The 18294-nt window shown below is 34.3% G+C and overlaps 1 protein-coding gene across 1 annotated transcript; it reads right to left on the bottom strand.

Moving 5' to 3' along the window:
* Positions 1 to 16119: 16119 nt before the first annotated feature.
* Positions 16120 to 17987, bottom strand: LOC149540388 (uncharacterized). The gene has a single exon (XM_089799586.1). It carries the CDS (start codon positions 17701 to 17703, stop codon positions 16735 to 16737), a length of 969 nt encoding a protein of 322 aa, XP_089655712.1. The 5' UTR covers positions 17704 to 17987; the 3' UTR covers positions 16120 to 16734.
* Positions 17988 to 18294: the final 307 nt, after the last annotated feature.

Genomic DNA, 18294 nt, shown 5'->3' with positions numbered 1-18294 from the left:
TACCCACAAAATGATCTACTAAACAAAAGTATCTAGTTAAGGATATTGACCCAATTAGGAGTCTATTACATGCATATAGTGTCTCGATCCTTGTTAAAGGACTAGGCCTGGTTAAAAGCCTCAACCCTATTAGGATTTGTTATGTATAGTTACAAAATGTATGCAAGATGAGCCGACTTCCCAAACATGCAATATACAATGTAGTTCCTTGATACAAAAGAGATAGATACAAAAACTTCTTTACAATGATGATATCTTCAATATTTGATATTTCCTTTACTGCTCTTTGCATACCTTTGATCATATATTAGAATTCACATCATATATAGTTTGAATATCATACATATAGCTTTCACATAATTTCACATTTCACTTACAAATTACACACACCTTCACATATTGCATTCTTTCCTTTATACATTTACATTTTACAAAAATTGTCCAGTCAGCCTTCAAGTTTTCACACGCTTGGTAAAATGCAATACTAACTCTTGCTCTCTTAGGGTTAACATTTAGGATGTCATCCCTAATTAGTCAAGTAATTATTTTGTATACAAAATAATTCATTAACTCATAATTATCCATTTACTATTATTATATGTTCTTCATGTATACTGCCACAACTGGTAAATCTATCATATCTTCCTTTGTACTGGTCGTACTATCCTGCGGTCTTAGACATGTAATCTTGACATTATGTACTGTCTTTACCTAACTACACATGTGCCAATAATGCCTCTATTAACTGTGCATACCAAAAATGTCTCTGTTCTGCTAGTTAAACTATCTAGTACTTAGACAATTTATCATGTCTAATTGTAGAATCTTCATCTATACATAGTGTCTTCTTTACAAAAAGAATATTTTTCATAAATAACAACTCTAACATTATTCTAACTTATCCTACCTAGCCAAATTTCCAACAATCTCCCCCTTTTGCATTGATGGCAACATATGGAAAATTTGGCTAAGTCCCAAAATGTTGATCAAACACTTTTACAAAACTATGGCCTTTACAAAATTTATAAAAATTTCAAAATTGGATCATCATATTTTATAACCATCTTTCCCTATATCTCCTATAGAAATACTTCGCATGATTACTACTCCCCCTTTCTACATGTATCATGTTATTACTCCCCTTTACATTATACTTTATACAATTTTCCTATACTACTCCCCCTTTGACATTAATGACATATGTATCAAAATTTATATACAAGTCAAAATTGTATATTTTTACCTTTGCACTCAAGTAGATAGGTGTGAAATGCAGTCATCAAAACTTGTCTTCATATTCTTTAAGTTATTCTCTCATGTGTCCTTAACTCCCTCTGAGATACTGAGTAGAGCATACAACCTAGGGAATGTTATTTCCACAACATTCAAATTTGAATAAACAAACAAATCAAAAAAAATGTTCTTTCTTTTAGACATTCTTCTAATTTCTTCTCAAGTGTGCTAATCTTCAAGGATAAGTGTTCTCTCAGAAGTGAGAACCTATTTGTTTTCCTTTCTCTATTCATATCTATAAGACTTATCTCATCATAAGTCTTTTGAATCTGTACCTCAAAGTCTTCAATCTTCATACCTGGTTGTTGAAGCTTATCTGCCATTGTTTGTACCTCATCGTGCTTCCTCTTCAACTCATCTTCACTATCCTTGGTATATTTGAATGACATTACACATTTGGCATACAATGTCTTACCTTCTTGTTCATGCCTTATTAGGTCCTTGATACATGCATCAAGAGCTCCTAGATCATTCTAGATATTCTAACATAGAGTGTCAAACATTTGAGCATCATACCTTGTTTGAGCTTGAACTACTACTATATCAGGTAGACTAGTAAATTCAGCATCAAAATCTTGAATCATAGCCTTTGCTCTATCCTATTGATCAGGGTCTATCAACTATATAGCTAGGGTACCTTGCAGATTCTCTATCACATCCATTAGAGATTTTTGCAGGCTTTTTACCTTTCTGTTCTAATCAATTATCTTGCTCAAAGCTGAGATTAGCTCATTCTAAACATCATCATTTGATCATGTCAAAGCTGCAAGAGTTAGGGGTGTCCTAGATGAGCTAGATAAACTGACCTTCTTCTCTTCTACCTCATTTTTCTTCTTCTCTTCTTTTCTTCTCTTTCTCTTCTTTTCTTTTATTTTCTTCTATTTCTTTCTTCTTCTTTTCGTCTTCTTCCTTCTTCTTCTTCTCTTTTTCTTCCTTCTTCCTCTTCTCTTTTTTTTCTTTCTTCTTCCTTTCTTCTTCTTCCTTCTTCTTCTCTTCGTCTTTTTTTCTTTTCTTTTCTTCTTTTCCCTTCTTTTTCTTCTCTTCTTCTTCCTTCTTCTTCTTCTCTTCTTCTTCCTTCTTTTTCTTTTCTTCTTCTTCCTTTCTATCTTCTTCTTCTTTTCTCCTTTTCTCTTCCTCATCCTTTTATTTCTTTTTCTTTAGCTCATCCTCTTCTTGTCCACTATCAAAGTTGATGTAGTCAACCAAATTGTCAACAATGTTTGTGCGATAATCCTTAAAAGGATATTCCTTATCATCAATCGTTATGTGTACTATCCACTTGCATGGTATCAGTACCAATCATTATTTGTGGTGTTGATTTTGTCATCACAGTGTCTTTTGTTGACTCTACCACTGGTGTATCTGTCACTTCAGGCTCTGCTAGTACACTCTTTTCTTTTTTCATACAAGTTGCTCCCCCTAAATCATTGCCTGACTCAGCAATAGTAGGTGTAGAGGTCATCATTTTAACAATAGCCAATTCAATTTCTTTATTCACGTCTTCATAGTTGCCACCCATCAACAAAATTTTTCTTCTTTTGTTTCTCAACAAGGTTTTAATACTGTTCATTATTATTTTCATGTCTTCATCATTGTTAACCTGACCGAGTTTTCTTATCTAATTTCTTTGTCTTCATTTTCCACTCTTTTCATTTTGTTTATCAGTCTACTATATAGATCTTGTGGTATATTCTTCTCAATATCTTCAAATTTCTTATTTTCCAAAATCATATATCTAACCACATCATTCTCTAACCACATTCTATCCATGTTTCTATACAAATGGTAAAACTTATTTAACTGTACAAAACTTTTATTGTCAATAATATGAACTTTCAAGCTTTCAACTTTTGGTTTCCAAGGCTTCTTACTAGAAGTTATCTTTGTTTCAATCACAACCTTCTCATCTAATCTATCCTCATATTTCTCTGATTCTTCCTCATATTCCTTAACTCGATCATTTGCAATGTTTTTCTCCTTTTTCTCGAACCAGTGGATAATTCCTTTATTCTCTTCTTGGAAGGTGACTTTGATGCCTCTTGTTTCACCTTGGTGAGTCTTTTTTATTTCCTTGTGCTAGGAGAAGTGATTGTTTGTTCACTTATTATCCTCACCTCCTCTTCATCCTTATCCTTCTGAATAGGTTGTACAATAGTAGGTTGTACCTATGCTATTGTGGCATAAGGTGCATTTGGTATATGAGTGGAAGGTCTAGCTATTGTGCCTCCTTCTACTGCTCCTACAACTGCCAAAGATGTAGCTACCAAAACCTCAGTGTGTCCACTTTATCTCATTTCCATAGTTATGCCCATTGCCTCTCTATATTCCTCTCTTGTCATGCCTCTCTCCTTAAGGATTGCATCAATTTTCTTCTCGACTTTCTTCTTGATATCTTTTTTTTGAAGTTCACTATGAACTTCCTTGACTTTCTCTTCATATGCCCCCCATCTAGGACATTCCTTATTTCTTATAATTTCAAGACAATCTTCACATAACCCTGAATTATTTCTTCACTCATCTCATAGCTCATGGGGTCTATAAACTTCATTCTAGGTGTTAAGATAATGGGTATTGCACACATTGCATAATATTGTCATATTGTATTATTTTATTTTAGGATAACCTAGATGGATGTGCAACATGTAAAGATTTCCATGGGATATACTTGATAAGTTGTATATTAATATTGTGATAATATTTCATGTAATTATTTAATATTGGTGAAAATAATTAAATTTCTAATATTAAATGTGAGGTCAATGGATTAGGTAGCACATAGTTTATGTAATACCACTTGGCAGTTTTGTGGAACTTGTTACTATATATAAGTAGCCACAAGGGTAGTTGTTGTATGAGAAGAAGAAGGGCAAAAAAGGGAAAGAGTCAAGTAGGACAAGGCTTGACAGGTTAGCCAAGGGAGTATTTGTGAAGGTTGGAAGCATGGTATGGGATTTGTGGATTCATGTATATGGATTATTTAGTTGTGGCTATGACTTTGAAGGCTTCCATGGTTGTATTGCAGTGGTATTTTTTGTTGAATAATACATGATGATGGATGCTTTTGAAGGTTGAGTTTTTTTCCCTTAATGAGGGTTTCCCAAGGTATATCTTGTGTCACAAGTTTTGTGGGTATGTTGTTTATTCTCTTGCATGTGGATTTTAGTTATGATTAATTTTAGATTTATTATGGGTTATATGAAGATGATTATATTCTTTGTTGCAAGTTTCCTTACAAGTGGTATCAAAGCTATGGTAATCGTAGATTGAATCCATGGGAGTACATGAGAGGAAAAAAAAAAGGGTAAGATATATGAGTTTTTATTGTAAATCTGAGGGTTTTGGATTTGCTATTATGATGGGGTATTGGTAGATTTTTGACATGTGAAATTATTGGACAAAAGGTTTTTCAAATGTTTCATTTAAATAAGGGTTTTAGGGGGAGCTTGTAGAAATAACCTCTTAGGTTAAAATAGACCTCACCATTAGATCCGAGTCAATGTTTCCATAAATTTTGATATATAATATGCCCTAGTTTGGCCATGTTCAGAGGAAATGAAAGAGTTATTTAGTTTTAGCCCATGATGGCCATCAAATTTAATCCCGCCAAAATTTTTGTAACAAAAAAAAATCACAAGGAAAATGGTAAAAAGACTGTCTTAGTAAAATGGTCATAACTTTCTCTAGGATATCGAATTTCAGACTTCTTTTAGGCATTGGAAAGTCAATTCAAAGCACTACAACTTCGTGTAGGTTTGGTTCTATGATTTTGACATTTTGTCAAGTTTTAAGAGCCCAAAAGTTAAATGTTGTTTATTTTGAGCATATATTAGGGTGTAACTTAGGCATATAGAGTTGGATTTTGGACTTCGAGTAGTCAACAGAAAGATCCTGGAGAGCTCTACATATTGGTTCAGATTTGGTGCAAGTTTGGAATGATTTATTTGGTGATATATTAATCTGAATAGTTAGTGGCATATATTGACTTGGTAACATTGTGAGTTTATGACATTTATATTTGGAGATTTAAGATTTGATGTCATTGTATATACTCATTTCATATTTCAGATTGGTCTCATGATGATATGGTTATCAATATTTGGTTTGGATATGTATGATGACTTGTTGGGTCTACAAGTTGTGCAATGTTGTAAGCAATCTATACTTACATGATGCATTTATAACTTGGTTATGAGTTGTCTTTGTCCACTGATCTTTCATTATTGGTGTATATTCAAATTGGTGGCTTGGATTTGGGTTGTTTATGCCCTAAGTCACATGATTTGCTAATTTTTTCTTCATTTAGAAGGGATGAGATGTTGTTACTAGATACAATCATGGTGGAGAATTGTGGTTGACTATTTTATGCTGACAAGTTGGACACATTGAGAGTTAGATGCTCGATTCATGGATTTGATCATGGTGACATGGATTTTGGCATGGCATGATTGGATATACAAGTACATCCTTGATGTTTATTGGTTTGGATTTCTAATTTAGTTAAGGAACATGGTTATTTGGTTTCTTTGAAGAGCTCATGATGTGCACTTTGATTTCTTTGATGGTTTGATGCTTTAGTTGATTCTCATGGTTAGAAGATAGTTTTTCATCATGATGTCATGGATAGCTTGGATACATAGTTTAGTGGGAGCTTGTGGCAATGATGAGATGATAGTGCAGGATTAGTTGTTGGTTTGGTTTGTATCTTCTTAAGTTTAGAGATGTTGGTTTCCCTTAGTATTAACACTTTAGTTGTGTGAGTGTAAACCTAGAGGATCTTTATATAGGAGATGGATTTTAAGATGTCATAGGTGACTTGGTACCACAGTTGAGTGGGAGTTTTTAACATTGATATATTTATTGAGTGTTTGCAAATGTTGAAGATTTGTCTTAGATCTTGTTGCTACAGAAACATCTTTAACATTTGCATGGTACACTTGTTATCTTCATGACGTGTGAAGATGGTTAAATCTTGAGGACTCATGGGGTTCTTTGTTATCTTCATGGTGTGTGGAGATGGTTCTTCATGGTATGTGGAGATGGTTTTCTTCATAGTGTGTGGAGATAGTTGCATCTTGAGGACTAATAGGGTTCTTGGTAAAGATGTGTTTTATGCTTTCATTTGGCATGTTATTATTGGAGTTAGGAGGTTTCATTTTTATGTCATTATATACTCTTGATACACGTTTAGAGTTTTGACATATTATGGTGTATTCATATGGAACATGTTGTCTCTTTGGTTGAGATGGTTTAGATCAGTTGTCATTTTATGTTCTTGAGGCCATGGTTGGAACTTTGACATTGATCTTGGTTCAGTTTCTTGGTATTGAGTACATTGATCATAAGTTGAATACTTCATGATATTGCTATATTGCATTTGGAGTTGGCATGGATTGATTGGTTACAGGTGCTCATGGATACTTAGAGACGATGGTGATACTAATTTCTCTTGCATTAGATAAGTATTCATTGGGCATTCACTTGATATGGACTTGAGAGGAGATTGTTCTTAGATGAGTCTTGGTTGGAGACTTATTTATCTTGATGAGCATTCTCATTCCCCACTCTTGGTCTACTTGGTGATTTTTTACTTAAGAGGTATAGCTCATTGTTTCTCTTAAGTGCATTTTATTTATGTTTGTCTTTCATGGATATTGATCTTGAGCTACGAAACACGAGTTAGTTCTAGAGAGTTTATTTGAGAGATGGTTTAGCATTGGTTATCTCTATTTGCATATGTTGTTATGTTGGTTGAGTTTGGGAGATGATTTTACATTGGAAATATTCTTTGGATTAGGAATGGTTTATGAGTTTGATCTTCTTGTAAGAGGCTTACATCCATTATTAGGTTTTGTTGTGGCTTCTTGTTAGGGTTTTATAGAGGAGATCATACTTGCACAGTTTACATCTAGAGGTGTGTGTAGAAGGACATGATACAGGTTATGATTTGCATGGTTTCTCTTTGGTCTTGGTTATTTTCCTAAATGTTCAGTTTTGCTTACATTGGATTTGAGATTGGTTAGAGATTATGATCATTGGTTTGTGTTCATGTATGTCATGTGAGATATGACATGGTTATTCCTTTATCTCTTCCTTCTGTTTGTTGTAGAGGGCTTGGGAGATTGTTGGAGATTTTTTATGACAGTTATTCTTGCAAGTTATTGGTTTATGTGTTGTAGATGTCCTTGAGACTATATGGATTCACTTCTTTGAGATGTTGAGTTGATTGGTTATATATTTGACATTATCTTTTGCCGTGGGAGCTTCTTAGTATATATGTAGCAGGTATTGCTCTTGAGGCTTGTGATTGCAAGTTATAAATTGGATATGTTGATGATATGAGATTCACTTGTTATACCTTTGGAGGTATGGATAGTTGGATGGGTTTGGCACTTGTTGTGGGTGATATTTCAGCTATGGATATTTTGACAACTACGGATACATGTGATTACCTTTAGATTAGGCTTTTGTACTTGGCATTTTATTTGGTACAGGATTTTATGATCTTCTAATGTGACAGGTTGGGTGGCTTTATCTTTGGATGGCTTCTATGTATGTTCAGTGGTAGTGGCATAATAGGAGGTGAGATCATTCATTTTTGAGATATTGGATACGTTGATTTTGTTGCGAGTACCAAGATGGAGCACTTGGCATACTTTGATCCATGATGTAGATGTGCTAGGAGGGATTATTTTCTTATTCATTTATGTGGCTATGGATTGACCTTATGCAATGTATACAACAAGTGGGAGATTGTTAAGATAATGGGTGTTGCACACATTGCATAATATCGTTATATTGTATTATTTTATTTTATTGTGTAATGTTGCACCTAGGACAACCTAGATGGACGTGCAATATGTAAAGGTTCTTATGGGATATACTTGATGAGTTGTATTGTAACATTGTGATAATATTTCATGTAATTATTTAATATTGGAAAAAGAATTAAATTTTTAATATTAAATGTGGGCTCAATGGGTTAGGTAGCACATGGTTTATGTAATAACACTTGGTGGTTTTGTGGGACTTGTTACTATATATAAGCAACCACAGGGGTAGTTGTTGTATGAGAAGAAGGGCAAGAAAGGGAAAGAGTTGAGAGGGACAAGGCTTGACAGGTTAGCCAAGGGAGCATTTGTGAAGGTTGGAAGCATGGCATAAGATGTGTGAATTCATGCTTGTTCACATGGATTGCTTGGTTGTGGTTATGGATTTGAAGACTTCTGTGGTTGTATTGCAATGGTACTTTTTGTTGAATAATACATGGTGATGGATGATTTTGGAGGCTGGGTTTTTTCTCTCAATGAGGGTTTCCTAGGGTATATCTTGTGTCACAATTTTTGTGGGTATGTTGTTTATTCTCTTGCATGTGGATTTCAATTATGATTATATTTCAGATTTATTATGGGTTATGTGGAAATGGTTATATTCTTTGTTGCAAGTTTCCTTACACTAGGTTCTATTGCTTCCATTCAAGTGACATTTGTTTCAACCATGAAACATATGTCATTGTTATACTCCTGCATTAGAGTAGGTGGAATTCTGAATTTATGCTTCATTTTAGATTGGAGACTTGTCATCATTCTTAAAATGTTTATTGTTATATTTTCTTTTGACTGCTTCCTGAAATGATGAGTTATCAAACTTGTTGTGCATTGGTCACTATCCCATCCCTAGTCTGGCATAACAGGGAATTGTCTAACCACTTGGAAGAATAGGTATCTTGGTAAGGATTCAACTCTAAACGTAGCATTCTTTGTCTTCTCCAATCTTTCAATGTTATCAAGTAAATGTTGCTTTACAATCTCACGCATATTTACTTTTTCCTTCTTCACTGTCATCAAGTATGTTGCATGGATAGATCCAGCAAGTACCGAGTTCACTCTGAAATTGTAGTTCATTTTGTAGCCAATGATTTTGTTGATAACCCTAACATCAATTTCTATTATCAAGTCAATCCTCATATTTCTTCCATCAGGCTTTTTCTTTTAGGTCATATTCAACTAACTTCTTTACGTTCATCTCATTCACTGGATTGCTACCTTCATTACACAAGCCGATGATTGTATGGATCATGTCATTGTCTATCATCATAGGGATGACTCCCACCCAAAACATTCCTTCATGAATTCTGCTTAGAATGATTCTACTCCATTCATGGTTAGCAAAGTCCATGTAAAACATATACTTAACGATGATGAAATCATTCAAATGTGCAAATTCTTACTTCAATGATAGGTCACCATTACATACTAGGTCTAGGTCTTTATGTATGTCATTGTCTCCAATGCTCTCAAACTTGCAATATATATATATATATATATATATATATATATATATATATATATATATATATATATATATATATATATATATATATGTTCTAATATCTTCTACGTGCAATACATTGTGTGAAACTTGTGAAAGCACTCCTAGAGGAGCATCCTCTAATGATACATAAGGGTGCTTTTTGAATTTATACCTAGGCCTCTCACTCACATCACAAACTGTGGAATTCTCCATTTCTATTGATTCAAAGCTTTGAAACACAATTGTAATTTTGAAAAATACTTGGATTTCGCATAACTAGGGCTTCTTTCAATTTGCACTTGAAAATACTTCAATTCATTGTCAAGTCGCTCTTAACAGCTTCTTTACTCTTCATATGATCAATTGATACACATAATCTTACTCGCATGGCTTATATCTCACCAAATTGATCTTCACATTAATTGTGTGAGTGCATAATTCATAAAAAAATATTTTTGTTTACTAGTCGACTTGTTTTCTTTCATATAACTTTATGCAATCTCTGAATGATCTACGCACTTAACCATATCTTCCACATGTTCTCTTCTACCTCATCAATTTTGCAAATCTTAACTTGATCTCTAATCGTAGTTTCATCTCTTTAGCCCCTGATCTTCAATAGAAAGTTGCTTAATACAAATAGGATGAATCGCATACAATAATTGACTTCAATATTTCATCAGGTGCATCAAAATATTGTTCTTCCAATACTACTTGTGAACTTGATGGATCTTTTGCTTTGACAAATACCTCTTTGAATTCTTCCACATGTTCTCTCCACTCATCTTTCTTATTGTTGTTGTTGTTATCATTCCATCTGGTATTTTTGATCTTGTTCCTTTTGAAAATTGGATTTCTATTGATGTTCCTCGTGTCCATTTTGCAATATCTTGTTATATGACCAAAGTTGTTACATAGCTGACATATTGGTGTACTTCTCTTATTAGGTCTGGACAGGTTACTTGGTGCTCTACAATTTTTGGCAATGCATCCAAAGTTGTTACACTTGTAACGCACAATGTTACTCCTAGTTCCATTAGATCTTTCTCCTTCATTAGATCTACTAGATGTCCTTTCATTAGATCTTCTTCTCTCATTACCTATAGGGTTAGTATCTCTAAACATTCTACTATTGCTATTATTACTATCAAATTTAGGTTTTTTACAATCAATTGGTCTATGACCAAAACCATGATAATTATAACAATAAAAATTAATAATAGGTTTGACTGACTAACCTATACAATTTCGCATTATTCATATGACCAACTTCATTACATACAAAGCATCTACTTTAAAATTCATACCTTGCCTCTTTATGTGATTCAACTTGCTCTGTCTGCTTAGGTTCATCACTTTTCTTAGGTTGACTTGCTTGCTCAACTTTTTTTGGTGCATATTTAGATTGACTTGATTCAATCTTATTTTGATCATCCTTATGTTCAAGATTTTCAGCAGCTAAATCAAGTTCCTTTCTTGACTCAATTTTCTTTGTTGAATTTTTTCCGATAAAATATCCAAGCCCAATCTTATCATAGGAAGTTCTTTGAAAATATAGTTGCTCGTCAATTTTCTCATTACTAGAATATGGCTTTTCTAATTGTTGTTTGGTCCGAGTTAACTCTCCTTTCACAAGTGTTGTACTTTTCAAATTATGGATGTTCTAACTTGATGGATTCAAGTTCAAATGTCACTTTTGTAAGATGGGATCTTAGATCTGCATTCTCAAATTTCAAATCTATTTCAACTTTGTCATCATCTTTCTTCAAACTTAGCTTTAGTTCAATGATATTCAACTTATGTTTCAAAATCTCATTTTCTTTCTTCAATTTTAATACTTTGTCACTACTTTTGTCTGATTGTTAGGTTCCTTTCTAGATTTGAGATGATCAATCTTACCTTTAAATTTCCCAATGTAGTCTTTTGCATCTTCGTACCTTTCTTTCAAGTTATCTCTTTCTTCAATGAGGATATCAATCTGCTCAATAGCTTCTTCAAGATTCTTCTACAATTGTTCCATATCCATAAGAATCTTACTCAAGCTATTAAGTATATTCTGAATAACTATGATCTAATACCAATTGCTAAAAATAGGAAAAACTAAGAAGGGGGGTGAATCAATATTCTACAAACTTTTGCCCAAAACGAGATATTATTAACCACTTTATAACTTGCATACGAAAGTAAACTAACAATGTTGAACAATAAACATAACCATGCAATAAGAGATCTCATAACACCATATCTACTTTAATTAGGGAAACCCTTGCCAAGGGAAAACCCCGGTGAGGATGCTACCCACAAAATGATCAAGCAAACAAAAGTATCTAGTCAAAGATATTGACCCTATTAGAGTCTATTACAAGCATATAGTGTCTCGATTCTTGTTAGGGGACTAAGCCCAATTAAAAGCCTCGACCTTGTTAGGAGTTGTTATGTACAATTACAAAATATATGCAAGATGGGCCCATTGCCCAAATATGCAATATACAATGTAGTTCCTTGATACAAAAGAGATACATACAAAAAACTCTATACAATCTTGATATCTTCAATATCTAATCTTTCCTTTGCTACTTTTTGCATACCTCTGATCATACATCAAAATTTGCATATCATACATATAGCTTTCACATAAGTTCACATTTCACTTACAACTTACACAAACCTTCACATATTGCATTTTTTCCTTTATACCTTTACACTTCACAAAAATTATCCAATTGGCCTTCAAGCTTACACATGCTTGACAAAATGCAATACTAACTCTTGCTCTCTTAAGGTTAACATCTAGGATTTCGCCCCTAATTAGAGAAGTAATTATTTTATAAACAAAATAATTCCCTAACTCATAAATACCCATTTATTGTTATGCCTTGTTCTACCTGTATATTGTCGCAATTGGTAAATTTGTCATATTTTCTTCCATACTGATCGTACTGTCCTGTGAGCTTAGACATGGAATCCTAACATTTTGTATTGTTCATACCCAATTGTGCACGTGTCAATAATACCTTTACTAATCACACATGTCAAAACTAACTATCTTTATTCTACCTGTTAAACTATCTGATACTTGAACAATTTTAGATGTCTAACTATAGAATCTTAAGTATATAGTGTCCTCTTTACACAAAGTATATGTTGAATGACAACTCTTAACATTATTTTAACTTATCCTACCTAGCTAAATTGCCAACACATCTTTCAAATTAATATCTAAGAATCGTGTGTTATATACAAATTCAAACCATTGATTGTAATAACAATGACATAATATTCTACTTAATATCATAATATTTTACTTTAACATCAAATATTTTAATATATAAGTTTTATTTGACTTTCATCTCATAAAAACTGAAATTTGACCACCATGAATTAAACATCGAGCATCAAACAACAAATAAATAATATAATAAAGTATTTTTATAAAAATGAGTACATTTCATTAAATATATAAAAATTACACTTCGTGCTATATTTATTGATATTCAAATATATTTTATCACTATATGACAAATACCTTTCAATTATTAAATTGCATCCACTATTTATCTGAAAGGTTGCATCAAGACAGGTAATGATCGCTCCCTCGATCTTTGTACCTCAAAAGCTATTTTGTCTTTACTCACACTGACTGTTCTTGGTAACTCTAATAAATCTGCATTTTCAATGAATGTCTTGGTTCTGTCAATATCATTAAGGAATCCTTGTTTAACAGTAACACTGCTTTTTGCGTACTTGGCTACAAGCCTACCTTCAGTCTTTGTTTTAATGGAAGTCTCCTCTGAATTTTTTAATCTATTTCATAAGAGGTGTTCTGCTGCAGAGTCTTAAGAGGTATCTATTCTACCAAATTCGTGTAGGACACAATCTAGTCCTCATTCCTGTTCTCAATGTATGAGCCTTACATTCAACAAGATTTGATCCTTGGTGAGGAACCTTTCAACTTCACTAATAGACCAGAGGCCCATTGACAACATTCAAACCTATGTGAAAGAATTGATAAGCTACAATTCAAGCAGTTAATACTTGAATATGTGTGTTGACACAGAGATTCCAAGATTCTCATTTTATTCATGCAATTATTCCTTGCAATCTACAGAGCATACTGATGTTTTCTTGAAGTGGGCTACAAATTTTAATTGAAATAGATAACCCTTAAAATTGCAAGTTATAATGATCTGTATCTAACTTGGAACCCACATGAAAAAACTTACTAATTCAGATCAAATTTGCTTAAACCCGCAAGAAAAAAAATACTACTTAAAGATTGAATTCACTTACTGATTCGTTTTTGTCAGAATTCCCTATACCTAGCCAGGTGAAAAAGTAACCAACCACAAGAATATCTTGAGCATTCATGTTCAGGCTTCTTATTGAACCAATATCAGTTAACTAACGTTTTTCCAGATATCAGAATGGAAAGGTTTTAAGTACATTTAGTGCCATTAGATTAAGCAAGAATTACAAATAAGTGAGTCGGGTTTGTAGAGATCCAGGATTAAGCAAGAAAGCATTCAAAGACACCATATTGATAAAGGGCCCGGAATTAACCAAATGACAAAATAGCTAAGCCACAGTCAGAACATAGTTCATATTTTTGTGTTGCCTTTTTGTGGGGTTTCTGATATTTTCAAAATCTTTGCTTCTAGGTTTTCAACGCTTTTTATGTAGGTTTTTATATCATTATCGAATTTGTTTTACAAGCTAACATAAGAAAACGAATTACTGATAATTCTTCAACTAAGAACCAAAGACTGGAGGTTATCAATTCTGCTGAAACTGCCCGGGATACTATCTCATCCCTCAGATCATAACTCTCGTGGTTCGATTGATGGCATAAATAAGGGACATATCATCGCCCGGAAACCAAGTATGCTCAACTATTTGAACTACACCCCTTTGATGGATTTTCTGTTTTTTCAAAACCCATACATGTAGTGAACACTTGGATAGAGGTCCATATATTATTCAATCTCTGCCATATATTTTTGCTGTCCATTATGAATCCTTCCTTTTAAGTGTTTTCACTGAACAATTTTTTGACATCTGGTACTTCCCTGTACAATGTATTGATCTCCAACCCAATGAAAGCCGGCTGCTGGGATCCACCCCAGATATAACCCGACCATTTAATATATTTTTCTGGTAATGTTGTCAATAGGAATCATCTTTCACCAGAACTTTCATAAGCACAGATCGAAACAGAAAGCAGATCCATTTTCAAAATAGTCGATGCAAGCTTGACATTTTATTGGCTCCATTGTTTTCGAAGTTAGTCTTTATGATGAGAGTGGTATACCACAAATTTCATTGACATTTAGTGATTTTACGAACAGAAGTGCAGCCACCTCTCAGGTGGTTTGAAAATTGAAGAGCAAATGTCAATCAATCAAATGTTGGATGTGGGTAGCAACAGTGATGAAATTTATCCTCCATTCTGACAAAGATCTATTAGATCTCATTTTGTATTGATCCCGGCTAACTTACCTATTTACACATAATACTGCAGCATTCTAAACAACCATGTCCATGAACTTAAAAAGGTAAAGTCCAACATATGAAGTGGCTTTTAAACTATATTGACTGTGTCATAACTGACTGATAATCAAACAGCTTCACTGCAACCTTCGGGTAAGACCAGGCTGACCCACAAGATTGCATGCTTCAAATATAGGCTATTGCTTACACATCTTTTCAAATATTGTACAAACAGCTTCACTGCAACCTTCGGGTAAGACCAGGCTGACCCACAAGATTGCATGCTTCAAATATAGGCTATTGCTTACACATCCTTCCAAATATTGTACTTGGGAAGTTTATTGTGAATGAAAACAATTAAAACTTTTTCATGCTGCAAATTTCAGTCAAAACAATTAAATTTATTGTGAATGAAGAAAATGAAGTTCAAAATATGAAGTAGCTCTTAAACCATTGACACTTTTAAAACTGATTGATAATCAAACAGCTTCACTGCAACTTTCGGGTAAGATCAAGCTGACCCACAAGATTGCATGCTGGAAATTTTGCTTACACATCCTTCAAAAATTGTACTTGTGTAGGTAATTGTGAATGAAAACAATAGAGTTAAATAAGACAACAAACTCTGAACGAGAGATGTTTTTAAAATAACATAAGCATGAGCCGTATTGACACAAACATAAACTGCACATTATGCAACCAAAATTGCTTACACCTCCCTTCAAATGTTAAACACATCTAGCCATTCTTCTAAATAAGAACATCTAAAAGAAAACATGGAAATGAAATGTAGAAATAAGTATTTTCTGAATATAAAATAAGAATCCAAAAAGTTGTAATGTCATCGGTACAATTTTGCACTGAATTCCAATTCGATCAACACTGATGTTCTCATACTGGGCTTGCTAATTGATTCCTAACCGAGTTATTCCTAGAGACTCTTGTTCCAAGCTCTCAAAGCAACCTCTGAGATGAATAAATCCCCCAAATTTATATTAATTTTCAATCTCAAACCTTCACTTCCTTGGATCTAAATGTCACTTTTAGAATTCTGTTCATGACAAGATCTAGAACAGGTGAATGCTAAAGAACAAACGAAGAGAAGATGTTCTAGTGACAATTCTCTAAAACCAAAATCGGCAGTTTTTCAGATCATTAGTTCAGTTATAAGCAACAAAAAAGAGAGTAATCAAACCAGTTAAGGGCATGTACTCATTTCATGGATCAGGTTCAGTGGCCCCTACACATGCAATCAAACTGCATTACATTTTTGTCTAACGAAAACTGGAAGCTACTACCAGCAACCTGATTTTCACTCCATGAGCAGGGGCCAGAAAAAAGGGAAAAATAATCAAATTCATCAGTGGATGAAGACCGTAGCTGAACACAAGAACATTCTTATCTAGAAATCCAACTTCCATTGAGTTGCAATAGTGAAGCCAACTCAAACCCTAAAATGGACAAAATAACAGGACAGCTAGCTGTTGATTGTACAAATTTCATAGACTTCGCTTACATTGAAGTTTAAAGAATGCAAATATCAAAAGACAAGCCCTTTCAAAGATGCCATGATACTGAATCCGACCCTGCTAAGATACAATGTAAAAGAAAAGAATAAAAAATCATTACATGAAGAAATCAGAATTAGCCTCTATCGATCTCCATGGCAGAACCTGAAGGTGATGAAGCCGTTGCAGCTGCAGAAGCAGAATCCTCGTTGGACTTTGCATTATTACTCCACCTCTTTGAGTGCCTGAAGGCCCTTACAGGACTAGAAAATGCCCATCCCCAGCTCTTGCTCCGGCTATGGCACCTCCCATTTATACCCTCAGAAATCATGGCAGCACAAGACGTTGATGATGATGATGTCATTATAGGAGGCAGCCCTCCAAACCCCACAAAAAGTCCCCCACATCTCACATTGCTACCACCCTTTACATTCTCTTCCTCTTCACCCAAAACCTTGAGTTTCTCATGTGATTCCACCACTTTTCTTGAGGACCCCACTGGGCTTTTCTCCAAATGAACAGGATGAAATCTCTCCGCGGCTGAAAAGCTTCTGCTCCCACATCCAACAGATCTCGATCTCGTGACCTTCCCTCCATTATATGCAACTGAAACCTCCTCTTCAACCTTATCTTCCACGACACCATTTAACTGGGTTTTTTTCTTTGAAAAGCCAAAGAAAGACCAGAATGAGGCAGAGCCGTGTGTTCCTTTCTTCTTATTAGCACTACTACTAATACTACACACATTTGAATCCCCTAAGCTGCCTATTCTTCTTGAAGCGGCTACAGATTTGCTTCTGCTCAGCAAAACAAACCCTTCTGCGGATCCACTATGCTTCGATCTATCATGCAAAGATGCATTTACTTTTCTGCTACCCATGTTATGATTTTCAACATTGATTTTCTTTGCAGCCTCGGATGAAGAAGATGAGCATGAATAAGAGGAACCCACTTCAGATTGATGAGGGAAAAGTGACTGTTTCTCTGAAAAAATGAGCTTCCCGAGCTTCTCTTGAAGACAAATTGCACATATTCCCACAGTAGACTGGCCTGGGTGGATTCTGCAGTATGAATTCTCGTATAGCTCATCTACTTCTTCTGCCATGATTGTGTAGTATTTCTCCAACAGGGTAGCTTCTAGAGCTAATAATTCATAGCAATCCAGTAGGAAACAGCACCATTTCAACGACCAGATCTTCACAGAGGTCGCCAAAACTAAATTTTCTTGTTCTCTGCCATTTAAGTAAGGGTCCTTTCTTTGACCAGTAGAGTGAGTATTTTGACCTCCTAATGTTCAATTCTTCCAAAAAGAGCCAGCATGGAAAACTCCGCCTTCCTTGATGCCTTCAGATATCACAACAAACAAGAATTAAAAAGGATTTGTTTAGAGTTTTGGGTGACCGAGGTGATTTGGGTATTGTTCTCTAAACTCAGGTAGTTGTATGGCCACGGTGAAATTCTCCTCGACTCTGATCAGTCGCAACGCTTATAAAAGGGTGGTACTAGCAACAGTTAATTCTGATTGGGGACATTTTTGGCAGGTGTTCTTTTTGTTATTGTCGAATTTGGTCGAAGATAATTTTGGCGGTGTTTATTTTTATGTCGATTTGGACAGTCGACAATTTTTTGGGTTGTTTCCTTAAGAGGATTTCGAAAGGTGACAATTTTGGGGGTGGTTCTTCTCACCCAATCTCTT

This window comes from Cupressus sempervirens, chromosome 9, assembly GCF_028749045.1.
Source record: "Cupressus sempervirens isolate cs-2001-9-10 chromosome 9, ASM2874904v1, whole genome shotgun sequence".
Lineage (NCBI taxonomy): Eukaryota > Viridiplantae > Streptophyta > Pinopsida > Cupressales > Cupressaceae > Cupressus > Cupressus sempervirens.
This window is presented reverse-complemented; position numbering and strand designations above follow the sequence as displayed.

What these genes read in the sequence shown, in the direction of transcription:
- LOC149540388 (XM_089799586.1), bottom strand. Translation starts at nt 17,703, where the DNA reads ATGGCAGAAGAAGTAGATGAGCTATACGAGAATTCATACTGCAGAATC.